This window comes from Eublepharis macularius, chromosome 8 (assembly GCF_028583425.1).
Source record: "Eublepharis macularius isolate TG4126 chromosome 8, MPM_Emac_v1.0, whole genome shotgun sequence".
Taxonomy (NCBI): Eukaryota; Metazoa; Chordata; class Lepidosauria; order Squamata; family Eublepharidae; genus Eublepharis; species Eublepharis macularius.
This window is the reverse complement of record NC_072797.1, coordinates 123,842,752-123,867,212: the sequence shown is the minus strand read 5'-3', so window position 1 is coordinate 123,867,212 and position 24,461 is coordinate 123,842,752. Positions and strand designations below refer to the sequence as shown.

The 24,461-nt window shown below is 44.9% G+C and overlaps 1 protein-coding gene across 1 annotated transcript in view; it reads left to right on the top strand.

Annotated features, from left to right (window-relative positions):
• The window catches only part of LOC129334357 (paralemmin-2-like), a 154,515-nt gene that overhangs the window by 56,367 nt on the left and 73,687 nt on the right, over positions 1–24,461 (top strand). Inside the window, exon 3 of the mRNA XM_054986424.1 lies at positions 11,342–11,472. Within this exon, the coding sequence (XP_054842399.1) occupies positions 11,342–11,472 (131 nt within the window). The remainder of the gene's footprint in view (positions 1–11,341; positions 11,473–24,461) is intronic.

Sequence of the window (24,461 nt, the reverse complement as noted above, 5' to 3'; positions counted from 1 at the left end):
TCGTCATTTGTAGCTTGGCACTGAGACTTTATTAAAAGGACAGGACAGTTTTTCTCTAGGTTTGTTGGCAACTGTAGCACAAGGCTGTGGCTTTTCTTGTTGCTTCAAAAAGCCAAATAAGGTCCCACAGAGGGGAAAGTATAAGATATCTGAGGAGAGTTTTTAAGAGATACTTCAACACAAAATCTAGAAATAAAAGAAAAATAGCACAGGGTTACCAAAAAGGAATGCAAACTGATAGTTGATTCATGTTCTGTTGTTGCGGCCTTGTCCATTGACAGCCCTGGAAAAAAAATTAAAGAAAAAGAGGGAAAACAGCTTGCTGTCACAGCCCCAGATACATTACAGAGTCTTCTGTAAGTGGGGCAGTCGGACTCATTTTCTGTAGGCGCTCAAGGGCCATCAGGGCTGGACTTTGGGACAGAAGCTCGGCTGCTAAGCAAGAGGCCAGGTCATAGAGTTACTATTCCCCCACTCAGGGCACAGGATCCCCTGCTCCCACCCTTTCCCACCCCTGCTGCCCACTTACTTGGCTGACAGGGGCATGCTCCCGAGGGCGCCCCCTGGGCAGCATGGCATGCCTCTGGATGGGGGGTGTGCTCCCACACCCACAGCAGCCTGTTTGGGGCAGAATTGTGCCCCGTAGGCTGCATGCCTGTAGAGGGGCCGCAGCAGCAAGCGGGCTGTGGCGGTGGCAAGAGAGGCAGCAAGAGCAGGTGGAGGCAAGAGCAGGCGGTGGTGAGAGCAGCAGCCAGAGGAGCATGGCAGAGGAGCACGGCAGAGGACAAGGGCGCCCTTTGACCCGTGAGGTGCCCTTCGACCCACGTCATTTTAATGGAAGCAACATCATCATGTGACATGGAAGCATGAACGTGCTGTGCGTGTGCATGTGCAAAGACAGAAACTGGGGTAAGTCCCATCTCCCAATCTCCCACCAGGGGAGTCCAGGGACCTGGAAACCCTACCAGTTCATCTGTTCACAATCCAGAGATCACACAAGGACAGAGCCAGCAGGTACATGCCTGCTTTCCCTCCCACACCAAACTGAGGGCCAGTTTGGTGTAGTGGTTAAGAGCGCGGGACTCGAATCTGGAGAGCCGGGTTTGATTCCCCACTCCTCCACTTGAAGCCAACTGGGTGACCTTGGGCTAGTCACAGCTCTCTGGAGCTCTCTCAGCCCCACCCACCTCACAGGGTGTTTGTTGTGGGGATAACAGTGACATACTTTGTAAACCACTTTGAGTGGGCATTAAGTTGTCCTGAAGGGTGGTATATAAATTGAATGTTGTTATTATTACCATATTATTATGTGTTCAGTGAATGCATGGAGAGGTTGTATGAACTGTGCTACACGGCCTTGCAGCCAAGAGACTTGGGCACTGGGGCCTGATGCGATGACATCACTTCTGGAAGTGACATCATTGCACTGGGGCCAGCAGCGCGCATGCCCTTCACGCACACACTGAGGTCATTCTTAAGGAGAATACTGCCCACCCCTGCCCCCAGGATCCAGTGTTTTTCCGGAACCCATCCAGCAACCCTAAGCAAAAGAGGGGCGTAGGACCTTTCTTCCTGTTGTGTTAGTTTTCTCCTTACAGAAGTTTTAGTTCAAAGAAAGCAATTTTAAAAGCTGGGATTCTCCTTGCCTGCAGTCTGACATGGTACAGTCCATTTGGCCACATGAGCAACAATGACCTTCTGCAAGTGTGAAGCAGGGAGTAAGAAGAGAGAGAGAGAATCTCTAGTGGCAGGACAATGCAAAGTAGGGTTGCTAATTGTGGGCTGGGAAATTCCTGGAGTTTTGGGACCGGAGCCTGAAAAAAGCAGAATTTGGAGAGGAAAGTCAGCAGAGATGTGATACCATAGAGTCTACCCTCCAAAGCAGCCATTTTCTCCAGGGGTGGGGACTGATCTCTGTAGTTTGGAGAGCAACTGTAATTCTGAGAGAACTCGAGATTCCCCCCCACCCACTCCAGACGTTGGCAACCATAACGCACTAGAGTGTTTTCCTGACCTGAAATAGCTTGTGGTCCTTCAGTGAAAGAGAAGTAGACTCTAATGAGATCTTTCTCTCCCTCATTGAGCTTCCTAGCCAATTTGGAGGCTCTGGCCAAGGATTTCTAACTGGAAATCTGGAAGTGACGTGTAGGTTTGGTTGCAGCTACTTTTGGACTGATATAACTGTGTGTGTCTGCAAGGCCCATCCAGATCCCAAACTGCAAGTTTTCTTCAGCTGTTCAGTCTCTTGAATAAAATTGTTTTTTCTGAACTGCCCTCTGTTAAGAAGCCAATTCCTGATACCAGGACTGAAAGGCACAGATTGCTGGAGCACCGTAGAGAAAAGAATAAACTGCAATTTTAGGTAATCCTCCCCGAGGATTTATACCTGGAAAGATTTCAAACTGTTTATTAAAGATACAACACACTGCCTCTGTGGTATTTTGTTTCCTTTAAAGTGAAGTGCTTGAATATTTGCTGGAGTTGTGGGAAGCAGGCAGTGTCTAGTAATTTGCATCTTACTATATTGGCAAACCACCCCAGAAAACGTCTGCCAAGAAAACGTTGTGATGTGACATCCCCCCATGGGTCAGTTATGACTCGGTGCTTGCACAGGGGACTACCTTTACCTTATTATGTCAGGAGATTAATTTTTTAAAATGGTTGATTTTGTAAAGCCTCCTGTGGATGATTGGGATGTGGCTTTTAATATTTCAGGGGTTTGTTTGTTTTATGGTTTCAAATTTGAAATTGTTAATGATCGTTTGAAATGTTTTGGAGCCACCTTGAGCAATCTTTGGATCTGAAATGTGGGATGTAAAATTTTTTATCATTTGCTTGTTTTCAGTCATTCATTTCTTGCATTCAAGGCAACTTGCAAACTAACAGGGAATTGTGAGACAGGAGTGATGTATTTGAGAGTGTTGGCTAGGCAGGATTAAATGAAAGTGAGGCCATACCATATGGGCTAAGGAGAACAGGTGGTGTGGTTAGGTCTGCCAGGTCCCAGCAGGAGTCAAGGGTACCTGGCACTTACCTTGCACTTCCTGGGAGTCTTCTTCTCGCTCCCAGCAGTGCTGTGATGACATCACTTATGGGAAGTGACTTTATCATGCCAGGCCAATTCAGCCCATTTAGGGCCAAAATTTGCCCCAGTGAAGTACGGAAGCATTCCCACAGCCAGTGAGATGATGTCACTTCAGGAAGTGATGTCATGCCCCGCTGGGAGCATGCCCAGTGCATGCCTTCCCAGGTTGCTTGCCAGTGGTGGGCAATGGGGGGGGGATTGCCCCAGGGAAGCCTAGGTGTGGTGAGCAAACCACAAGCAAACTCTTGTGGTTTGTTTGCATTTTATAAAGATATTAAGGGAAAAGCAGAATCGTTCTCCTTAACGAGCTAGGTTATTTAGCTACTGCTTTAATCGGCACCTTTAGTTTCAGTGCAGCACCGCTGCTCTGCATCTGTTTATTACAGAGAACTCCCATTTGCATCAGTGATTCATCACCACTGTTTCCTGCCACTAGCTATGGTACAGAGCATACAGTAAATTAGTAGCAGGAGAAATGCACATCCCCAAAATAGCTTGAGGTGCTCAACGGTTTCCTCCTCCCACTGACCTAAAAAGTGCTTTTAAAAGAAGGCAAATGGCCCAGATTTGTGTTTTTAAACAATGAATATAAGTAGCAGAAAATTAAGCACGTGCTCATAGAAAAGCTACAAATGGGGGACCTGTAAGGATGTTCAAGGAACATCTCATTTCCCTTCCCCTCTATTTTCTTTTTTTCTGGTAGAATAATTTTTAGTATTAAGCAATATAAAATATAACCAAAGAAGCATATAAAAAGAATATAAACAGATAAAAGGAAAAAGAGATATACAGCTAAAAAAAGAAAAAAGAAATTGAAAAAGAGGTATTATTTCACAACCCTACTTCTATAGCTCTCTTAATTCAACCAATACTTCAAATTTTCTAAATAAAAAAAATAAGTTAATTATAGATGTGGGCATGGACCGGGAAAAAACCCACAGGCCGTGGGTCTGTGGTCTGTGGCATTTCACGGACCCCAAACTTTTTACGGTCCAGCGCCAGTTCACGAACCGACCAGTTCGTCAGTTCCGGCTGGTGCTGGGACCACTCTAACACCCCTTGCTCCAGCTGATTAGTTGGCCTCCAGCCAGCTGGAGCAAGGGGGATTTAAATATTAAAGCATTCCCAGCACCACTTGCCAGTGGTGCTGGGAACGCCCTAACCCCCCTTGCTCCAGCTGACTAGCAGCCTGCCAGTCAGCTGGAGCAAGGAGGGAGATTTAAATGTTAAGATGCTCACGGCACCACTTGCCAGTGAGGCAGGGAGGCTTTAACGGATCATGGACCAACGGACTGGTGAAAAGTCCATGGGATCCATGGAAAATCGGCATCCTACAACCTGCTGGTTCATGAATGCTGAACTGGCCCGGTCCGTATTAAATTTTGGTCCATTTTCCTGTCTGTGCCCACCTCTAGTTAATTAGTCTTATTATTGCTCCATTTACATTAAGTTATACAACTTCTTCTGTATTCTTCTAAAATTCTTCCACACCTTAATTAATATAATACGCATAATATTTTTCCCAGCTTTCTTGAAATTCTAATATGGACCTTTTATTAATATAGTTTGTTAATTTGGAGATATAGTTTGGAGATAATGAAGGGCTAATACTTCTTTGACATTTTCCCCAGATTTTAAATAATCCTTCTCTGATCAGACAGTATAATAAAGTTAATTTGGGTGCTTTTTTAGTCCATAAATAATAATGTATTCCTTCATCCATAACGGCCATTTCAAGTTTGGTTGTTCTTTGGTTTGACACTATTTTCTTTTTTCTTTCAGTGAAAGCCCCCAAAGCTTCTCCCCTTTTCCTGCTTCCTTCTCTTCTTCCCATGCACCAGCCAGCTTACGTTTATCTCTCCTCCTGCCCCCTCTTCAGCTTTTCCTCCTTTCAAACTCCTGTCAGCCTTTCCCTAGGAAAAAATTGACTGAGTTGCATAGCACTGGCCACCAGGTCCAAGCGCCTAGTGGGGAACCCACACCGACTTGCATGGGGCACCTCATTTCACTCTGCATCCGCCTCCTCACTATTTCTTCTCTTTCTCTTCCTAGCAGCCCCATATTCTCATAATTCTTTGATACCTTCTCTTTGAACCCAATCCAAGTAATCAGTAATCACACTACACCTCTATGCTAAAACAGGCCAGGTTGAACAGCACTAGTTGTGTCGGTAATCAATTCTGCTATTCCTTAAGCTCTTTTATGATTTTTCATACATGATGAATCTCACATCTTTGAACTGTTTGGGTGCTGCCAAACTTGTACGTCTGAGCTCACGCAGAACTTTACATCTGAGCAGGGCCAGCTCCAGTGTTTCTGGCACCTGAGGCAGCTTAATGCTGCCTCTGTGTACATGCGCCGGACTGCGTGATGATGTCACTGTGTGATGTCATCACACAGGGGCTGGCATGTGCATGGGGGCCTTCCAGCCCTCCCATTCAGTAGCTCTGCGGGTCAGGCTCAACCAGCTGCCCTGGCCGCTGGCTGCACCTGGCCCGCAGAGCAACTGAACAGAAGGCTGCCTACGCAGCTGACCCACGCTGCCACCACCAGCACATACTCCTGGTCAGCAGCGGCGGCGGCAGCTCTGTGGCACGCGCCCCTGCCCCCAGGCCAGCACCCCTCCAGTGCCTTAGCGCCTTGAGGTGGCAGCCTCACAAGGCCTCAATGGGCAGGCCGGCCCTGCGTCTGAGTACCCAGGACTTCATCCCATGGGCAGTTTCACTTGCACGGTAGCTATGGAGATTAACTGAGCTTGCATAAGCTATTGCCAAATTTGAATTTAAATATAACTGAGTTTAGGGCCCATTGATATGGTTGGTTTTTTTGCAGGGCATCATTAGTTGGGCAGTGATAGTTATTCGTTCCTATGACTATTTTTCAATGTGGTAAATTGGGAATATAGAAGGAATAAAAGGAAAATATCAAAGGTTTTTAAAGACTAGTTTTATTTTTAGAGCATGGCTGAGGCAGAAACTGAAAAAAGATCCTTCTTTGTAAAAAGCTGCAATTAAAAAAAAACCTTGAAAATTAGCTGAAAAGTTTGGAATGAATCAGGCCACTTACTAAAAATAACACCAGTATTCCATAACACCTTGAGATAGTTTCCTCTTATTTTTGCTGTGAATTGATGCAGCTCTTTTGTTTCCAAATGCCAAGCTGAGCTACCAAAACTGCAACCATTGAAAGCTAATGTTACTTTCCCCATGGCTGCACGACTGTTCCGTTAATGGATTTTCTTTTAAAAGCAAGTGGTTCTCAACCTTTCTTGATCTTAGCCAAGGCTGGGATCAGCATCGCTTTTTTGCAACAGCTGAGACCTAAATTTTACTTCAAGTGAAAAAAGAAAAACCATAGGTGCACCAGTTGGGAAATCCTGTAGAGGCTCCATTCTCATTAGGGTTACCAGCCTCCTGGTAGGGGTGGGGGAATCCCGTGCTCTCAGCCTCTACCACCTCTCACGTGGCCAACAAGGGGAAAGGAATGGAAACGGGCCTACAAATCCTGCACTGTGCTCTGGAGCGCTTCTGCATTGCCCTGGGAATGATGAAGTGAGTCCCCTCACTGCACCCCCTCATAAGCCCCCCTGTCCCATGCTTTCATGCCCAGGGGGCCTGGCAACCCTAATTCACGCACTGGTAAGAGAAGAGATGATAAGCTCACTTGTTTGCTGTTCCTGTCAGGATGAATATAACCTTGTTTTGATATCCCCTCAGGTAGGAAACGTAAGATTGGTCGTAAATATTTTTTGTATATTTGTTAAAGCACTTCAGTTATAAAACAGAATGTTGAATCAAAAATGATGTAATCCTAGAGGTCTAAAGTAGGGTTGTCGGGTCCTTTTACCTTCTCAGTGGAAGGGGTGGAACCCGGCACTCGTTTTTTTCCTCTTTTTTCTGTCACACTGGGCCAACTTGGGCCCCAAATCGGCCCTCTGGGGGCCCAAATCGGCCTGGTGAAAAGTGCAGGAGCACTCCTAGGGCTGTGCGATGACATGTCTCCTGGAAGTAGGGCTGCCAATCCCCTGCCTGGGGCGGGGGATCCCCTGTTCCCACCTCCTCCCCTCAACCCCACCTACCTGGCCAGCAGGGGGCGCACTCCCTGGGGTGTCCCCCAGTGGCATGGAGTGCCCCTGGCCAGCACGGTGCACCCCCACACCCTGCAATGGACCCATTTCAGGCCAAATCAGGCCCACAGGTGGGGCAATACAGCCCTTTATTGGGCACAGGAGCACACATCAGGCCGCCCTTTGACCCACGTGATGATGTCACTTCCTGAAGACAAGAGACACTGAAGACCACAGAGGATGAGTGCCAGGTTCCCAGTTCCCCACCAGGGGACTCAAGGGACCTGTCAACCCTACCAGGAAGTGACATCATCTCGCCACCATGGGAGCATGCCTGGGAGGCCTGTTCCCTCACCTTTCCCCTCTGCCAGCTAGGGGAGTGGGGTGGGCAGAGGGTAGGAGTAGAGGATCCCCCGCCCCCACCAAGGGAATGGCAACACTGAACTGAAATCATACCAGAACAGCTTTTCGAGATGATTTTTGACTCACAGGCAGGGCTGTCATCTTTTAAAATAACTCACCAAGAAAATCAATAGAAATGGATTGGGATATTCAGAGGAAGCTGTTATTATTAGGTAAGGTCATTTATGATATGATCTAGATCCTGTGAAAATCTGGCAAAAATTGAGGTTGATTGAAAGAAGCTTAACTTATCACTAACAGTGCAATCTTAGAGCTATACCCTTTTAAGCCCATTGAAGTCAATCATTTTGAAGGTTAGTTATCATTGGCCCAGGAGCTGAATGTTATAAATTATGAGATGATGGGGATGGGGAATTAAAACCCAGAACACAATCCACATAATACATTTGATTAGGACCAACTTAATGACACATAACAATGTGCAAGCATTTGAGTTTTCCAGAACTCTTTGTCAGGCTGGGTACTATAAAAATAAAACATAGGAAAAAGAAGAAACTTCAGGATATGATGGAGCTGCAGAGCTAAAGCTGATCTCCAGTGACACAATGCTAGGGTTGCCAGCCTCCAGGTGGTGGCTGGAGATCTCCTGGAATTACACCTGACCTTCAGACCACAGACATCAGTTTGCCTGGAGAAAATGGCTGCTTTGGAGGGTGGACTCTATGGAATTATACCATGCCGAGGTCCTTTCCCTCCCCTAACCCTACCTTCTCCAGGCTTTATCCTCCAAATCTCCAGGAATTTCTCAACTTGGAGCTGGCAACCCTACACAATGCTGTTTTATGAGCAAGAGGAAAAGGTTTATAGGAATGGTTCCTAACAGGGTGCTTTAAGTAGGCAGGGAGAGAAGGAGGGACTGTATATTATTGGGATATATGTTCTTGGCTTCATATTATTGATGCCTTGTTTACTCCATGAGAGAAAACACTCACGTTCTGCAGTGTACCTTGGAGTATACATAATAGCAAATCTAAGTAAGGGACCCGCTTCAATCTGCAATCAGCAGAATTAGTCATTGTTTCTTCTTGGCTGTTTGGGTCACATGGTCACTTTCGAATGCCAGGAGGATTACAATTGCTAGAAACTGCTCATCAGTCCCTTGCTTTGCCAGGGAAGGAAGACAGCCAATTTAGCTTTGCAGCCCTGATTCTACTAGATACCCTGTAAACAACAGCAGCTGGTGTGTGAAACTGGCTGGAAACCAGTCCAAAAGATGGCACCCTCCCCCCAACCAAACCCCATGGCACAAACTATGGAAGACGGAAGAATGAGAAACCTTCAGCATCTCTTTATACTCAGCTGGGGGTAGCTCCAGATGTCTCTCCTTGACTGAAGTACTTCTGTTGCAGGAATCCGGTAGATTTCAGCCATCTGTGTGTGTCCATTATATCACTTAGCATTATCAAAGTCTTGGGGGGGGGGGTATCCAGCAAGTGCCTATAGGGTTGCCAGATCCCTTGACTCCTCTGGCGGAAGATTGGGAGTCTGACACTTACCCTGCTGCATCCCTGGATTCTTTGTTTGTGCATGCACATAGCGTGCACGCACTCCTCGCTTGTGTGATGATATCACTTCCGGGAAGTGATGTCATCAAACAGGGCAAAGGGCAGCCCCGTAGGTCAAAGTATGCTCCCACGCTCACTGAAGGGCACTATTCGGCTCAAAATGGGCCCGCTGCAGGGTGCGATTCGGGCCACTGTGGCCGCGCTGCCTGGGGAGGGTGCCTCAGGGAGCGCACCTCCTGGCCGGCCAAGTAAGTGGGTGTGGGGGAGAGAAGGGTGGGAGGAGGGGGGGAATGGCACCCCTAGGTGCCTATGACTTCATGTGGCAATCTCCACAGCAGTATATACATTGTCTGGAGGAAGAATCGTGTGTACCTCTAGTAAAAACTATTCCACTTTTAGTACTGTATAGTCTCCTCACAACAGAAATGCAACCTCAAGAGAAAGCATGAGCACAATTCCTATATTTGTTGTGTCCAAAATGTATTTTGTAAAAATGTCTTTAAGATTTTTCTGTGAAAAGGGTTGCCATTTTCTTCGGTGCTGGATTAAAATACATAAACCCCTCCTGGAAAATGCTGCTGGATTTAACTGAAACCCAATCTGAACAGGTCTATTTTGCCAGTTCAGTTCTCATACGGCAGTGTTTTTTTTCCTGACCGTCTGCACCAGATTTGCCCCCATGAGTAGTCACTCTAGCCACTATGCAGCTTTTCCACAGCTTTCCTAGGAGCACTTATTTCATGACTTTTCTTTAAAATCTGTTTTGCAGTCTGCTCTTTCCCCATGCTCGTGGTGATTGGCTATTCTCATCTATCCAGCCATTCCCTCTCCTCCTCCTTTCCATCCCCCCTCCCCTCTTTCCTTTTAAAAAAAAATTAAGTCCAGTGCAGGATCGATGAAATTCTGGTTTGAAAGCACACAGGGGGGAGTTCCCTTTTTATTCTTTTTGCCTTGGAATGGGTGGGAATATTGTATATGGGCTAAATATCTGGGTAGCAGAAATAAAGATTTTAATACCGAGTTTTAGATTCTCTATTTATCCCATGGTGAAGAAACAGATGCTTGGTGGCAACAGAGAAGAGGCAGGAGTGGAGCTTTGCCAGTGATGTATCACTGCTCTGATGAGATGATCACTTCAAAACAAAATTCATTTTTAAAAATATTATTTTGGGGCTCAAATCAGCCTCCCCCCTCCCAGTCCAAGTGAGTTGTGGTAGGGAGCAGAGAATGAGAGTGAGGAACCCCCCGGTCCCACCAGGGGGATGGCAACCCTATGGCTATTGCACTCCTATTAATAAGAATCACTTAAAACATGAAACAGTAAGATGTCCATCTGTCAGTTAATTAATATCTCACTTTTCTCTTTTGGACTCCATATCCATTTTTCTATTCCTTCCTTTGTATATCGTCATCCTAAATGCCAAGCTTATTTTGGTATATTTTGGTATACTATCTAACGTGCAAGGCATCTTATAAATATACTAAAATGTAAAGGTGCAAAGGTGCAATCAATCATATCTGTACAAAATATTATTCCAATTACATATATCAAAGTCAGTCCTTTCTAGAGCTAACACACAGATATTGTTACTAGTACCAATTTGTCAAAAATACAAGGCCACCAGAATCCGCATTCTTCAATAAACAGTTACATAACCAGTAGTAGTAACAATAGTAACAATAGTAGTTACTAGTAACAATATCTGTGTGTTAACTCTAGAAAGGACTGACTGTGATATATGTAATTGGAATAATATTTTGTACAGATATGATTGATTGCACCTTTGCACATTTACATTTTAGTAAATTGTTGTTATATTTTTGAAATTTAAGAGGAGAGCTTTTTTGTCTGGGACCGTATGTTTTCCCCTTTGAGTGCCTCTATTTGCTCTACTATCTTATAAATATATTCTGCTTCCAGAAGAAGAAGAAAAGATCCTGAATCTGATTTAGAATTTAATCCTATTGTGGTTGGTTCTTTTCATCCATCTGGTTGTATATTTGCAGGCAGAATGAAAAAATCACTTTGGGTTAACAAACCAATGAGCCACCTACATTGCAAACTGTGGAAGTGACACAGCTGGACGAATGGCGATCTCGAACAGTCCTTTAGGGACTGGTTCAGGGAGTTCAATTTATGTCGTTTCGAAAGTGCTAATCAGCAATTCCAAGACGGCGATGAAATATTTAAGAGTCGAAGTTGCTGAAGATCTCACTAAGGGAGCTTTTCTCCTTGTCTTTTCTCTGTTATCTTCCACATAGTCAAAAGCGCTTCGTGAAAAATGGCTGCTGCAGGGAATCCCTGCTGGTTCGCCTGCAGAAGAAGAAGCCAGAAAGAGGCAGTCCGAAGAAGATGAGCTCAAGGTGAAAAAGCTCGAAGGCAACATCCATCGGTAGGCTCAAAACGCATTTATATACCAGGAGGCCTAAATCCTGCCTTCTAAGAGCCAAACTGTACATTTGTGGGAAAATAGCCAGAAATAAAATGTTAATGGTAATTGTGGTCTAGAGCAAAGGTCTTGAGCAGACAGCAGGTGTGCTGCCAGTAGCTCATTGGCTGCTACTAGGATTTCCAACTCTGGGTCGAGAAATTCCTGGAGATTTAGGAGTGGAGCCTAGGTGGTGGGGTTTGTGGAGAGGAGGGACCAGGGTGGGGTATAATGCTATAGATTCCACCTTCCAAAATTTCTCCAGGATAATTGATCTCTGTAGTCTGGAGATCAGTTGTAATTCTAGGAGATCTCTAGGCTCCACCTGGAGGCTGGAAACTCTAGCTGCTGCTGCATAGCTTCTGTATTCCTTTGAAAACCCTGGAAAATATTGCAAAAAAGATCTGCTCTAGGCCAATCCAAAAAGCTTTTATTTCATAGGATTTTTCTGTGTGCTGCTTATTTCTGGTGCTCTTCCTAGTTCAGTTTCTGATTCTAGGACAAGCCAAAAGTTGGTAAACATTTGTGGAGAAGTAAATGTATCAGTTTGCAAAACTTAGTAGTTCTCTTTAAAGAAGGATCTCAAGACTAGAGATAGGCACGAACCAAAATATGAACTAAAATTAAGCACAAACCAGGCTGGTTCATGGTTCACGAACCATGGTTCGTCAGATCCCATTTCTGACGAACCGCCATGAACTTCAGGCTGGTTCATTTGGTTCATTTTTTGGTTCGTCACTGCAGACAGTTTCCTAGTCAACAGGGCATGGACTTCCTGCAGACCTTCTGCTGACCCAGAAGTGAACTTCTGCTGGCCTGGAAGTGATTATTTTCTGACCTGGATGTGATGTTTTCACAAACCAAACGAACCAGTTCGTGAACCAGGGGCAGGTTTGTGAAAGTTCATGGTTTGTGGTTCATGAAATTTGACGAACCACAAACCGCATGGTTCAGTTTTTCCTGGTTCGTGCCCATCTCTACTCAAGACCCCTGATCTAGCGGGTATATGAATGGAAGGATCCTTCTGGTTCTACTTTTTACTTGGGCTGTAAGCTTTAATTAGGTTAGCTGGTACAATAATCAGCTGAAGCTTGATTATTAGCAGGGGCCAAACTGAATTGTTGAGAGAAAATGTTAACTGGTAGTAGACTAGTAGTTAGGCTATTGTTGTTTATTTCTGAGACTATTCGAGTATGCCATTATTTAAGGAATGAAAAAGAAATGTTATAGATGGCCTTTCTTCCTCACCTTTGTAAAGAAAAATGCCCTTAAAGTTAGGCAGATGGTACCAGTTAAGGCCTTCTTCGTGGTAGCAAAGTCTCTATGGTGGTGGTAGGCTAGTGAAAGGCATTGTGTTTGATGAAAGACTTTTTGCATCTCAATGGATTGGAGTTTTGTCAGTTCCATTTTGTAGAGCAAACAGAACTGTCTCAGCTGAAGCCTGGGCTTTCTCTGTGGCCTCGCTGTGACTTACGGAATGACCGCTCTGTTTTTTATGGAATGGACTTCCACAGGCCATGAGAAAGGCACGTGCTCTCCAGAGGCTTAGGAAAGCTGTCTTGTACCAGTGACTTCTTGACAATCTTCAAGTACTGACGTTATTTGACCTGGATCATTTGGCCAGAAAAGAGGTGTGCAATAGCAGAGGGGCTGTTTTCTGTCTTTCTATTTTATTGCTGCTGGTGTGTATGAATATATGTAAAATGCTTTGAGTCCTGCTGAGGAAAGAAATTAAAACAAACACATTGTAGTGATATACAAAGGGATTTAAATTTAATCAGGGAATTAGCTAAAGGACTGATGGTAATGAAATTTAAATTCTTTAATTATTTACAAGTTCTGCTTTCTACTGGTATTTGCTATAAATGCCTTGGGAAGGACAGAGTGGCAGAAATATCATCCCATAGATACCAGTGAAGATTTTAAGGTTGCCAGCCTCCAGGTAGTGGCTGGAGATCTCCTGGAATCGTAACTCATCTCCAGGTGATAGAGCTCAGTTCCCCTGGAGGAAATGACTGCATTGGAGGGTGAAGTATACAGCATTATACCCTGTTGAGATCCCTCTTTTCCCCAAACCATGCCCTCTCAAGGCTCCACCCTCAAAATCTCCAGGAATTTCTCAACCCGAAGGTGGCAACCCTAGATTTTCACAAGTGGTGCTATGAATATCTACTGCAATAAATAACCTTTAGATACCAGTAATAAGGAATAAAGGTCAGTAGAGAGTCATTTTTATATTGTATGTATGTTTAACCCAGGATAGGTCTTGCTCTTAAATTGCAGGAGAAAGAAATGACACAGTCAATGCTATCATGCCTCACTTGCAAAAATGACCCATGTGAGCGCTTTCCTTTTTAAGAATTTATTCATCTTGGTTCTCTCGTTTTACCCACTCCACATTATTCCGCCCTATTTGTTCTCACGTTTGTGCGTTATTTCACCAAACAAAGGAATATTCTTCAGTGTCCTGATTATGATCAAGAGGGGTTCCGTGGCCGTTTGGGCGCTCCTTTATTTTTTAACAACTATTTACTTTTTAACTGCTGTGTGGCTGTGGAAACCCAACTCTTTAAAACCTGCACATTTAGCTTGATCCTCAGACAGCTGGAGAGCAAGAAAATATAGGAACTGGGTTTTTTTAAATGGTTTATAACAAGGGTCTGCAATCTGCCTGCACAGCTAAATGTGCCGCAGTACAGACTCAAATATGACTCTTTAAAAATCTAACCTTTAAGCTGAGGTATATTTGGAGGGGTAGGTGGAATGCTAAAGTAATTAGGGTTACCAGCTCTGAGGCGGCAAATGCTGGGAGATTTGGGGATGTTGCCTGGGAAGGATGGAGTTCCAGCGACACTAGGGTTGTTTCCACACGACTTACCTTCCTCCGGAACATCACAGAACATCGCAAAAAAACATGTGGAAGATAGCATCTTCTCACATGAAATCACACCAGGAAGAGGTGATCATCCGGGAGTTTTGTGCAACATTGCGTCTTCCTGTCACGATTTCAAGCAAGAAGATGCTATCTTCCGTGTGTTTTTCGTGACGTTCTGCAATATTCCGGAGGAAGGTAAGTCGTGTGGAAACGGCCCAATTCTGGGTGATGCTGTAGGAATTCCTTCAGTCTCTATGGTCAGGGAAATCCCTAGAAGTCTTGGAGGGCATAATGTCACTTCTGGGTACAGGCCAGTGTATGTGACATCACTTCATGGTAATGCTCTAGGAAACTCCTAGAGCATTGTCATTCTCTTTTTTTTCTCCCATTCTTCAGATTATTGAGGGTGGAGGACTAAGACTACTCACTGCCATCAGGCAAATGGTCAGCCTTAGAATAGCCAGAATGTGAAAGAACTGTGTGTGTGTGTTTGTATGGTGCCCTCAAATCATAGCTGGCTTACGGTAACACCTGGCAGGGTTTTCATGGCAAGAGACTATCAGAGGTGGTTTGCCATTGCCTGCCTCTGCAACCCTTGTCTTCCTTGCAGGTCTCCCATCCAATTGCTAAGCAAAGTTGACCCTGCTTAGCTTCTGAGATCTGACACGATCAGGCTCACCTGTGCTATCCAGGTCAGGGTATGTGAAGGAACTAATGACAGGCGAAGATTTTTATGGGACTAAAGGGTTTCTTAGAGATGGTTTACAAAAAGGGAAATGACAGCAGTGAACATTTGTGAGTAATCCAATTGCAAACTATGCGGATTGATGTCAGCACACTAAAGCAACTGTGCAAGGTGCTCTTGGGTGCATTGTTACTGTGAGACTTTATGTGTCCAATGTCAAATAAAGGACTCACAACAATAAGTGTTTGGACCGCAAAAACTTTTATGGCTTATTAATCAACAGGTCAGTTATCAGTAATACTATACTTTATAGTTTCAGTTTTGCAAATTGTCTTTTATACTGTCTCTTTGCTGATCTCTAGCTCTGAATTTTATGTAGTTTGGCTCTTTAATTATAAAATGGGGATGCTGACCTGAGTTATAGAGGAATTCTGTAATGGCTGCTGGTTATCTTTTGTAATATAATCAGTGCTTATTATTTTTTACTTTTTTTCTTCTACTAAAGTGCTTACTATTGACACCTACAGCATATGTTACTTTGAATTAAAGATGGAGGGGAAGCTTTGCTGTTCAGCCAAGAAGATTTACAGTTAGGAAGTGAACTGACCTGATTTACACACTAACAGTGCAATCCTAAACAGAGTTACTCCAGTCTAAGCCCATTGATTTCTCCAGTCTAAGCCTGTTGATTTCAATGGGCTTAGCCTGAAGTAACTCTTCTTAGGATTGCACTGTGTGGAATATCTAGGTTGGGTCCGTATCCAGTCAGACATGGGTGAAGCTTAATTCCTATATACATAATTAGACATGGGCACGAACCGCAAAAAACCCGAACCGTGCGTTCATGGCATTTTCACGAACTAGGAACCAGGAACTCTTATGAATTGGGCGAGTTCACGAACCAGTTTGTGGTTCATGGTTCGTTGGGTTTAAATGCCCCTTTCCGGCCGCTTAGCAGCAGCGGGGAAGGGGCATTTAAACCCTTGGATCAGCTGCTTGTCAGGGAGATCCCCGACAAGCAATTGATCATTTAAATAGGGGCTGTTTAAATGGCCGCTCCCAGCAGCTGGGAAATGGGCATTTAAACTGCGGGTGGGGCTTGGCTCGCTGGCCGGGAACTCCCACTCTTTAAATGGCCATTTCCCCACTCGGAGCAATGGGGAAATGGTCAGTTAATTAGTGGGGCTTGCCTGGCTGGTCGGGAACTCCCGGCCGGCCAGCCAAGCCCCGCTGTTTAAATGATCAGCTGTTTGTTAGGGAGCTCCCCAACAAGCAGCTGATCCGCAAGTTTAAATGCCCCTTTCCCTGCCACTTTGCAGAGGCAGGGAAAGGGGCATTGATAAAATGAACCAAAGGAACCAGTAGACCAGTTTGTGGAAGTTAGTGGAAACAAGTTTCCATGAACCACTGGTTCATGAACGACAAACCGGACTATTTCGTGGGTTTTTTTGGTTCGTATTTAGGTTTGTGCCCATCTCTACATATAATGCCTGATTTTGATCACTACTACACCACGTGTGAAGAAGGTGCTTAAGTTCCCACCACAACCATTTTCCTAACTGAAAATGATCTGAGGAGGGGGTTACTGTGCACACGTGGTTTTCCCCAGTGGGCCATACAGTGGAAATATTTTACATTGGGGAAAATGGTGTGAAAGGAAAGGCTGAAGTCCCTTCTCTCTGCACATCACAGAGTTTCTCTACACGAGACGCCTCGGCGTGTGTTTGTCAAGTATAGGGAGACGCAATGTTAGCCAGGAAGCGTAGTTTAAAAAGATGGAGCCAGCAAAGATCACTGCTCAGAGGGTTTGTTAATTTCATCTTTGCTTCCTGTCATTTCACCTCTCCAATCTAAAACTGTGTGGAATTGCAACCAGAGGGCAGCTGGAATGTAAATGGGCTGGGACTGCCTTCCAGAGCCGGGCTTGGACTTGGAGAGTTTATAATGGGCTGAAGTTTCCCTTCTAGCATTTCACAGCACCTTCACAAAGCTCCAGTGTATAGCAAAGCCTTTGCCCTGCCGCTGGTGCTGGGTTTTTTTATTATCCTTCTCAGCTAACATTGTATCTCCCAACATGTGTTTCACATGTCAGATGTCACGTGTAGAGACACTCACAGTTACAATTCTCAAACACACAGCATGGAGGAGAACCTACAGGTCATGTCTGGCTACTGTACATGACACAACACAACCTGCGTCCTCCGTAATATATAAAGTGGCTCTGATGGGAAGTCTGTTTGGAGATGCTATTCTGGGCATGCTGCCTCCTGCAGTGATGTAATTCTTCTACATCAGGAGCTGTTGAGTCAATGAAATGTTTCTGTTTAGTCAAGTGTTTTGCACAATGGCAGTGGCTCTTTCAGGATTTGGAAACAATAAGTGCACAAAATGGGGTTTGTTCGAGTCAAAAGTGTTTATTAGCACACCATCAGATCAGTATAAACAAAAAGAAAAACAATGCTTACAACCTTTCAGAAGTCAGGAGCCCCAGGAATACCAAAAGCAGGTGATGGCAAACAGTGCCCCTCTCTGGAACCAGTCAACAGCCAGGGTTCTCTCTGGTTCCCATCTCTGGCCCTTCTTTCCCTTTATGCCGAGGCTTTCTCAGACTTTGAACACATTTTTCCTTAACCATGGTTAAAGTGATATCTGAACACAGCATTCAACAAAAAAGATTTGGGGATTGCTTTCTTGAAGAGAAACATTGAAATGTAAAAAATATGATAAACAGAGTATTTATGAAACACCCAGGTGTGTTGTCAAATGTCACTATTTTTAATTAGAGAAAGCTAATAAGGATATGCTTAATTGTCCATTGAAATCAGCTGGGTTCAAAGATGCCTAATTTTTTTAAATGCAGAATGAAATATTTACAGAAATCCGCCCAAACTCAATCCAGTTGACTTCAGAATGTAAAATGTGACCGGGTTAAGCAATTCTGACTTCTGCTACCAGTGGGATTGCCATAAGGTCAACCCTGAATCATTTCAGCTTTAATCTGTGTTTGGAAGATTGCCTCCACACCCACAAGGGCACGTATTTGTTAGGGGGGGGGGAGTCTTTCTCAGTCTAAGAAAGCCTCTAATTAAGTTTCTCTGTTTACTGAGATAAATCAAGTTTCAAACTGTAGCTAATAGCAATATGTTATTTATTTAAATCACTTGTTTCCCACCATTTTAAAAAAAAAAACCTCTCCAGGTTTTTTTTGGGGGGGGAGCTCTGGGCAGTGAGTGCTCAGGGGCCTTCCTATGCCAACTACTAGGCTACCCATCCACATGCCCCTACCTGTCCTCTGCCCACTCGCAGTCGCAAGCTCTCCCACCACCTGCTGTCACAGCTGCCCACACTGCTTGCATGTCCATTCCCCAATTCTGCTGGGTGGTGGTGGGTACAGCTAGGAGTGCCACAGCTGTGGCCTACCAGGAATGCTGATGCTTTGGGCACCACCCAGATGTCCTCATCCCCAGTGCTTGGCAGCGTATGCTTCTGGGAGCAGAGGTGACAAAGCGCTCACAAGCAAGCAGGGGGAAGGTTGTGAGTGCAGGCAGCAGAGGAGGTGTGTAAGTAGCAGTGGGCCCCATCTTGCTGTGTACTAATGCCAGCCCTGCCTCTGCATTGCTGTTTTATGAACAAAACATGCTTCCTACAACAGTGAGAAACTATGCAACAGTGAGAAACTATGCAACACCTTATCCAGGAAACTCTTAATTCACCTCATTGGACTGATCATATGTAAATTTGACTCAGTCAGGCTGGGATTGAATAGAGACTATGAATGGTTATCTCATTATCGGAAGTAACTGACTTCCTTAACAGAAGCAAACTGATCTCCATATCAGAAGCTACTGTTTGCATCTACTCCTCCCTCCCCTCTCCACCTATATATCTGACCAGTTTCTTCTTGCCCTCCATGCATCTGACGAAGAGAACTCTGATTCTCGAAAGCTTATGCTACAATAAAGTTGCTTAGTCTTAAAGGTGCTACTGGACTCTTTTTGATTATGCTTCCTACAAGAGTACTATGCAAATCAACATTTAAGGCAAAATTATAATCCACAAATTATTTAATTCTGAAGCCCTCCCCCTCTTTTTTTTTTTTTGCAATAGATCCCTATGATTTTAGGACTTTAAAATAAGCTTAATATTGTATTGCCAGTTCTTAATTTAAAAAGTACTTGTTGGGGCCTGAACAGTACATTTGAGGAACCAATAAAATACTCAATGTTAGCATTTCTTATTGAATATATAATAGTTACTGCCGTGAGTTATTTAGCAATGCCATCCTAAGCAGAATTGCACCATTGAAATCAACAGACTTGGAAGCGTGCAGCTGTGCTTGGGGTTGAACTGTTGAAATGGTAGCACAAGGCATACATTTTTCTGCTATTAAGGGAACTGTTTCTACTAGGCTAAGGATGTTTTTAAAGAGAACGCCCGCAAGAAGTGTCATGAAGCCTGTATTTGTTGGTTAGCTTTTAACGTTTGTCCAGCTAACTCCATATTTCTGTGCCCAGTGTGTCATCTCCCATCAATGACTAGGGGCCTGCAGGCCAGGTGTTTAGGAAACCCTCTCCTTTTTACAGACAAGCCACACAGCAAAGCAGGAGGAACATCAAGGTCCTAATAGCAGGCCTCATTTGGTTTGGTGGTCGCCAGTTGCTGAGGGGTGGTATAATAATATATCCTTTGAAACGTTATATACAAGGCAGGCAAATCCACAGCCCTAGCAGAGGAGAACTTGTCCAGGGCCACTGTGGGACAGCTACCTTGTGAGTTTCCTCCTGGGGCTGGGACTGGTATTTCTCACTTGGGGATATGGATCCCATTCCCCCGGTGGGGGCAGGGGATCCCCCGCTTTCACCCTCTGCCCCCAGCACCGCTCTCCTGGCTGGTGGGGAGAAAGGTGAAGGGAGGGGCCTCCCAGGCATACTTCCGGGGCGGCACTTCCAGAAGTGACATCATCGCGCCACCCTGAGAGCTCTCCTGTGCTTCACAGCGGGCTAATTATGGGCCTGTTTGAGGCCCAAATGGGCCCTCTGTGAAGCATGTGTGCACTCCTGCGCCCGCACAATGACGTCACCAGAAATGATGTCATTGCACAGCTGTGGGACCGCATGCGCTGCGCATGCATGAGACAAATATGGTGCCCGAAAGAAAGACGTAAGCGCCAGGTCTCCCCCCACCTCCCGCTGGGATGTAACGGGACCCGGCAACATCATTTGGGGAGCCTTGGGTGACCCCAAAGAAAAAAAGGCATTGATTGTCTTCTTGGCTAGAGTAGGGTTGCACTGAAACAGTGGACCCCCTTGTGCCTCAACATCACTCAGGGAGTCCATGGTTGTGCTGCAGGCTCCTGCCGAAAGTATAATGTGTAAACAAGGGAGAAGAGTCCCATCTTCTCCGTGAATGAAAAGTCCCTTACATGAGACTTGCTCAGGAAACAGGGCCGCATGCTGTGAAAAGCAGCAGAGATTCATTCCATGAGCATGCATTGTGCAAAAAAAAAAAAAAAGACAATTGTGGAGGAGGGGAAAAAACCCTACTGAGAGCAATTGCCTTTATTCATGTCCAAGCAAGGGAAATCCATCTTCTCTGTGATATCACTGTTTCCAAGTTGCTGTTTTTTTTTAATCTCATGGTAGTGAATTCATTTCAGAGCTCCAGAGGAGTTAGCCGTGTTAGTCTGTAGTAGCAAAATCTAAAAGAGTCCAGCAGCACCTTTAAGACTAACCAACTTTATTGTACCATAAGCTTTCGAGAATCACAGTTCTCTTCGTCAGATGCACGGAGGGCAAGAAGAAACTGGTCAGATATATAGGTGGGGAGGGCAGGGGGGGAGTAGATGCAAACAGTAGCTTCTGATAATGGGATCAGTTACTTCTGATAATGAGATAACCATCCAGAGTCTCTATTCAATCCAAGCCTGATTGAGTCAAATTTACATATGAATTCCAATTCAGCAGCTTACTGTTGGATTTTGTTTTTGAAAGGTTTCTGTTGAACTACAGTGACCTTTAAGTCCTTGATGGAATGTCCTGGTAGATTGAAGTGTTCTCCCACTGGTTTCTGGACGTTGCCATTTTTAATGTCAGATTTGTGTCCATTTATTCTTTTGCGCAGAGGTTGGCTGGTTTGTCCAATGTACAGAGCAGATGGACATTGTTGGCACATAAGGGCATATATCTCATTGGAGGATGAGCAGCTGTAAGAGCCAGAGGTAGTGTAGTTGATGCCATTGGATCCAGTAATTGTATTTCCTGGGTAAATATGAGGGCAGAGCTGGCATCTGGGTCGGTTGCAGGGCCTGGTACCTGTGCTGGCGACTCTGCTAGCCGATTCATGGTTGTAGGTGAGAAGTCGTTCAAGGTTGGGGGGGCTGTATTTCAGTGCTGCATCTTTAAAGCCAAACTTCAACAGACTTTTCACTGGGAAAGCTGGAGTTTAATATTTGGCAAATCCTTAATGGAAGCATCTGCATGACCCACAGTTGCTATTCTCCACTTAGCACTTGTGGCTGCTAGGAATGTAGAGGTATTTACAGCAGCAACAGAGCAGCCACATGGAGGTTTTCCGTGCACTTCCCTTGCCTTCTATGACTGCAGTCCCTTTGCCCCCATCACTGGAGGGCTTTTCTCTATTTTTAAAATCACTGATAGCTACATAGCTGTACTGTGACAATGTTATAACGATCTATTACAACAATGTACTAGTCCCCCGATTTCATTTTCTTAAGCCTCAAGCCCTTTTGGTTGAGGAGTTATAACAGGAAAAGTACTGACTGCCTATTTCTCCTTATAACACTGCCACCACATAGGGCTAACTTTTAAAAAATGAAAGCTGACAATACATTATAGCAATTGATTGTTATGACATGATAATGATATAACTATTACTGGTTTTTAAACAACTTATATTTGGGAGGGGATGGGTGCCAAGGGGGCGAGGTAAGTAACATGGCCCATATGTGGGTGGGACCTGCAACAATGTGTATCTTCCTACCTGCATGGCATCCAGTGGTGCTTTGACTGCATCTTTCCAAAAATCAGATTTGAAAGAGATCACAGCAAAGTGGGGAGAAACATTGGAAACAACAATATCTTCCTCTTGAAGGTATCGTGTGGATGCTCTCAAAAACAGCACTGCAAGTAAGGAAGCCAAGGTGGAGCAAAATATCCATGCGGAAGTAGCTTATGAAAAGGGAGCTAGACGTGCCTGGAGAGCATGGGGACAAGATGCACGTTTCCCAGGTCTCCTGTCCAGCATCGATTTCTTGCTCCAGAGTAGCTCAAGGGATGATGTACTGATGCTGAATCCTTTTGTCACCTGTGTGCTATGTCAGGCTGCGTAGAGGCTAAGAGTCACACCAGACACTTGCTTGGGCTAGAAATGGCCACAACTTTATTGATTACAGCTGGATGGAGCATTGGCCTGACATCCGGGCACGGATCCCTGTTGGCATCGTAGGCCTGGTTGCCGACCGATGCATCACCCGCCACCTGCTGGCACCTCGGCACATGTTGTTCCATCGCCGGCCCTGCCTGGCAACCCTTGTTTCCAGATCCGTCGGGGTGAGCCGTCCTAAAGGCCCACTCACCCTATTGGGATCGGGCCCAATGCCTCAAAAACCACCAACCAATAAAGTTGTGACAGTGCCCCCCCCCAATAGTTCTTAATCAGCGGAGGGTGGGAGGGTGACAAGCTGCTCCTGTGGATGCTCGGGTATAATGGTGCTGACCATGCGGCTGGGCCAGCACCGGATAGACGCTCCTCCTCCTACAACTAATCCCACCTCCACTTCGCCTTGCACCCGGTGTCAACCCAGCTTGCCGGTAAGTCGTCAAGTTCCTTTTGTGGGGCTTGCAACACACACAGCTCTAAGAAAACATAAACCCTTCAGTCCAAGAGAATAGACACCATTCAGGAAGGAAGGTTTCTGCCCCTCTTACAAGTCTGTTCTGGCTCAGAATTCACATAAAAGTGTCTCCATATCCAAACTTCCTTATGCTTGAAAGTTTACAGGACAATTCTAGCCAAAAAGGGGGCTGGAATGTTAACATATCGGTCAGGAAGTGTCAATCTTAGTGAATGTTGTGGGGCCCAAGAGCCCAAATCTGAACTTGTTTTTCTCAAAAGGAAGTGTAGCAATTGATCATGGAACCAAAGATACCTTTTGAATTGCTTGCATCCCCCCACTCCAGTTAGTATGGCTGCTTTAAAATTAAGATACTAAGCACTGTGTTTCAAAGCTTCTTGGAATACAAAGAGGGAAAGTCAATAAAAGGTAGCATAGAGATGTGGTTAGTACAGGAAAAAAGGCTTTTAAAAAACAATTTCGGTAAAATTGCAGAAGGGGACCTGGCTTTTTTTTTCCTTTAAGGAGAGCACTCCTCTGTTTAACGATGCAATAGAAATAACTACAGCAGAGACTCTTGAAATTCAGTCTTCTGAACAACGTGATAGAGGAGCCTTTCTCAGCAATGCTAAGCAGGGTCAAATCAGAAGTCTATTCAATGACACTTACTCCCAGTAAATCCAGAGGAGTTAGTCGTGTTAGTCAGTAGTAGCAAAATCTAAAAGAGTCCAGCAGCACCTTTAAGACTAACCAACTTTATTGTAGCATAAGCTTTCAAGAATCACAGTTCTCTTCATCAGATGCATGGAGGGCAAGAAGAAACTGGTCAGATATATAGGTGGAGAGGGCAGGGGGGAGTAGATGCAAACAGTAGCTTCTGATAATGGGATCAGTTACTTCTGATAATGAGATAACCATTCATAGTCCCTATTCAATCCCAGCGTGACTGAGTCAAATTTACATATGAATTCCAATTCAGCAGCTTCCCGTTGGAAGACAGCCCCCCAACCTGAAACGACTTCTCAGTTACAATCACAAATCAGCTAGCAGAGTCAGCAGCACAGGTACCAGGCCCTGCAACAGACCCAGATGCCAGCTCTGCCCTTATATCTACCCAGGAAATACAATTACAGGACCCAATGGCGTCAACTACACTGTCTCTGGCTCTTACAACTGCTCATCCTCCAGTGTGATATATGCCCTCATGTGCCAACAATGTCCATCTGCTTTGTACATTGGACAAACCAGCCAACCTCTGCGCAAAAGAATAAATGGACACAAATCTGACATTAAACATGGCACCATCTAGAAACCAGTGGGAGAACACTTCAATCTACCAGGACATTCCATCAAGGACTTAAAGGTCACTGTAGTTCAACAGAAACCTTTCAAAAACAAAATCCAATCGGAAGCTGCTAACCCTAACCCTGGTCTTGATTTGAGGTCTCGCATCCGAATACTAACCAAGTCTAACCTCAGGCTCTCCTGAGCTATCCAGGTCAGGGCTTATATCTTCATAGGTACAATATATTCAAAAAGCA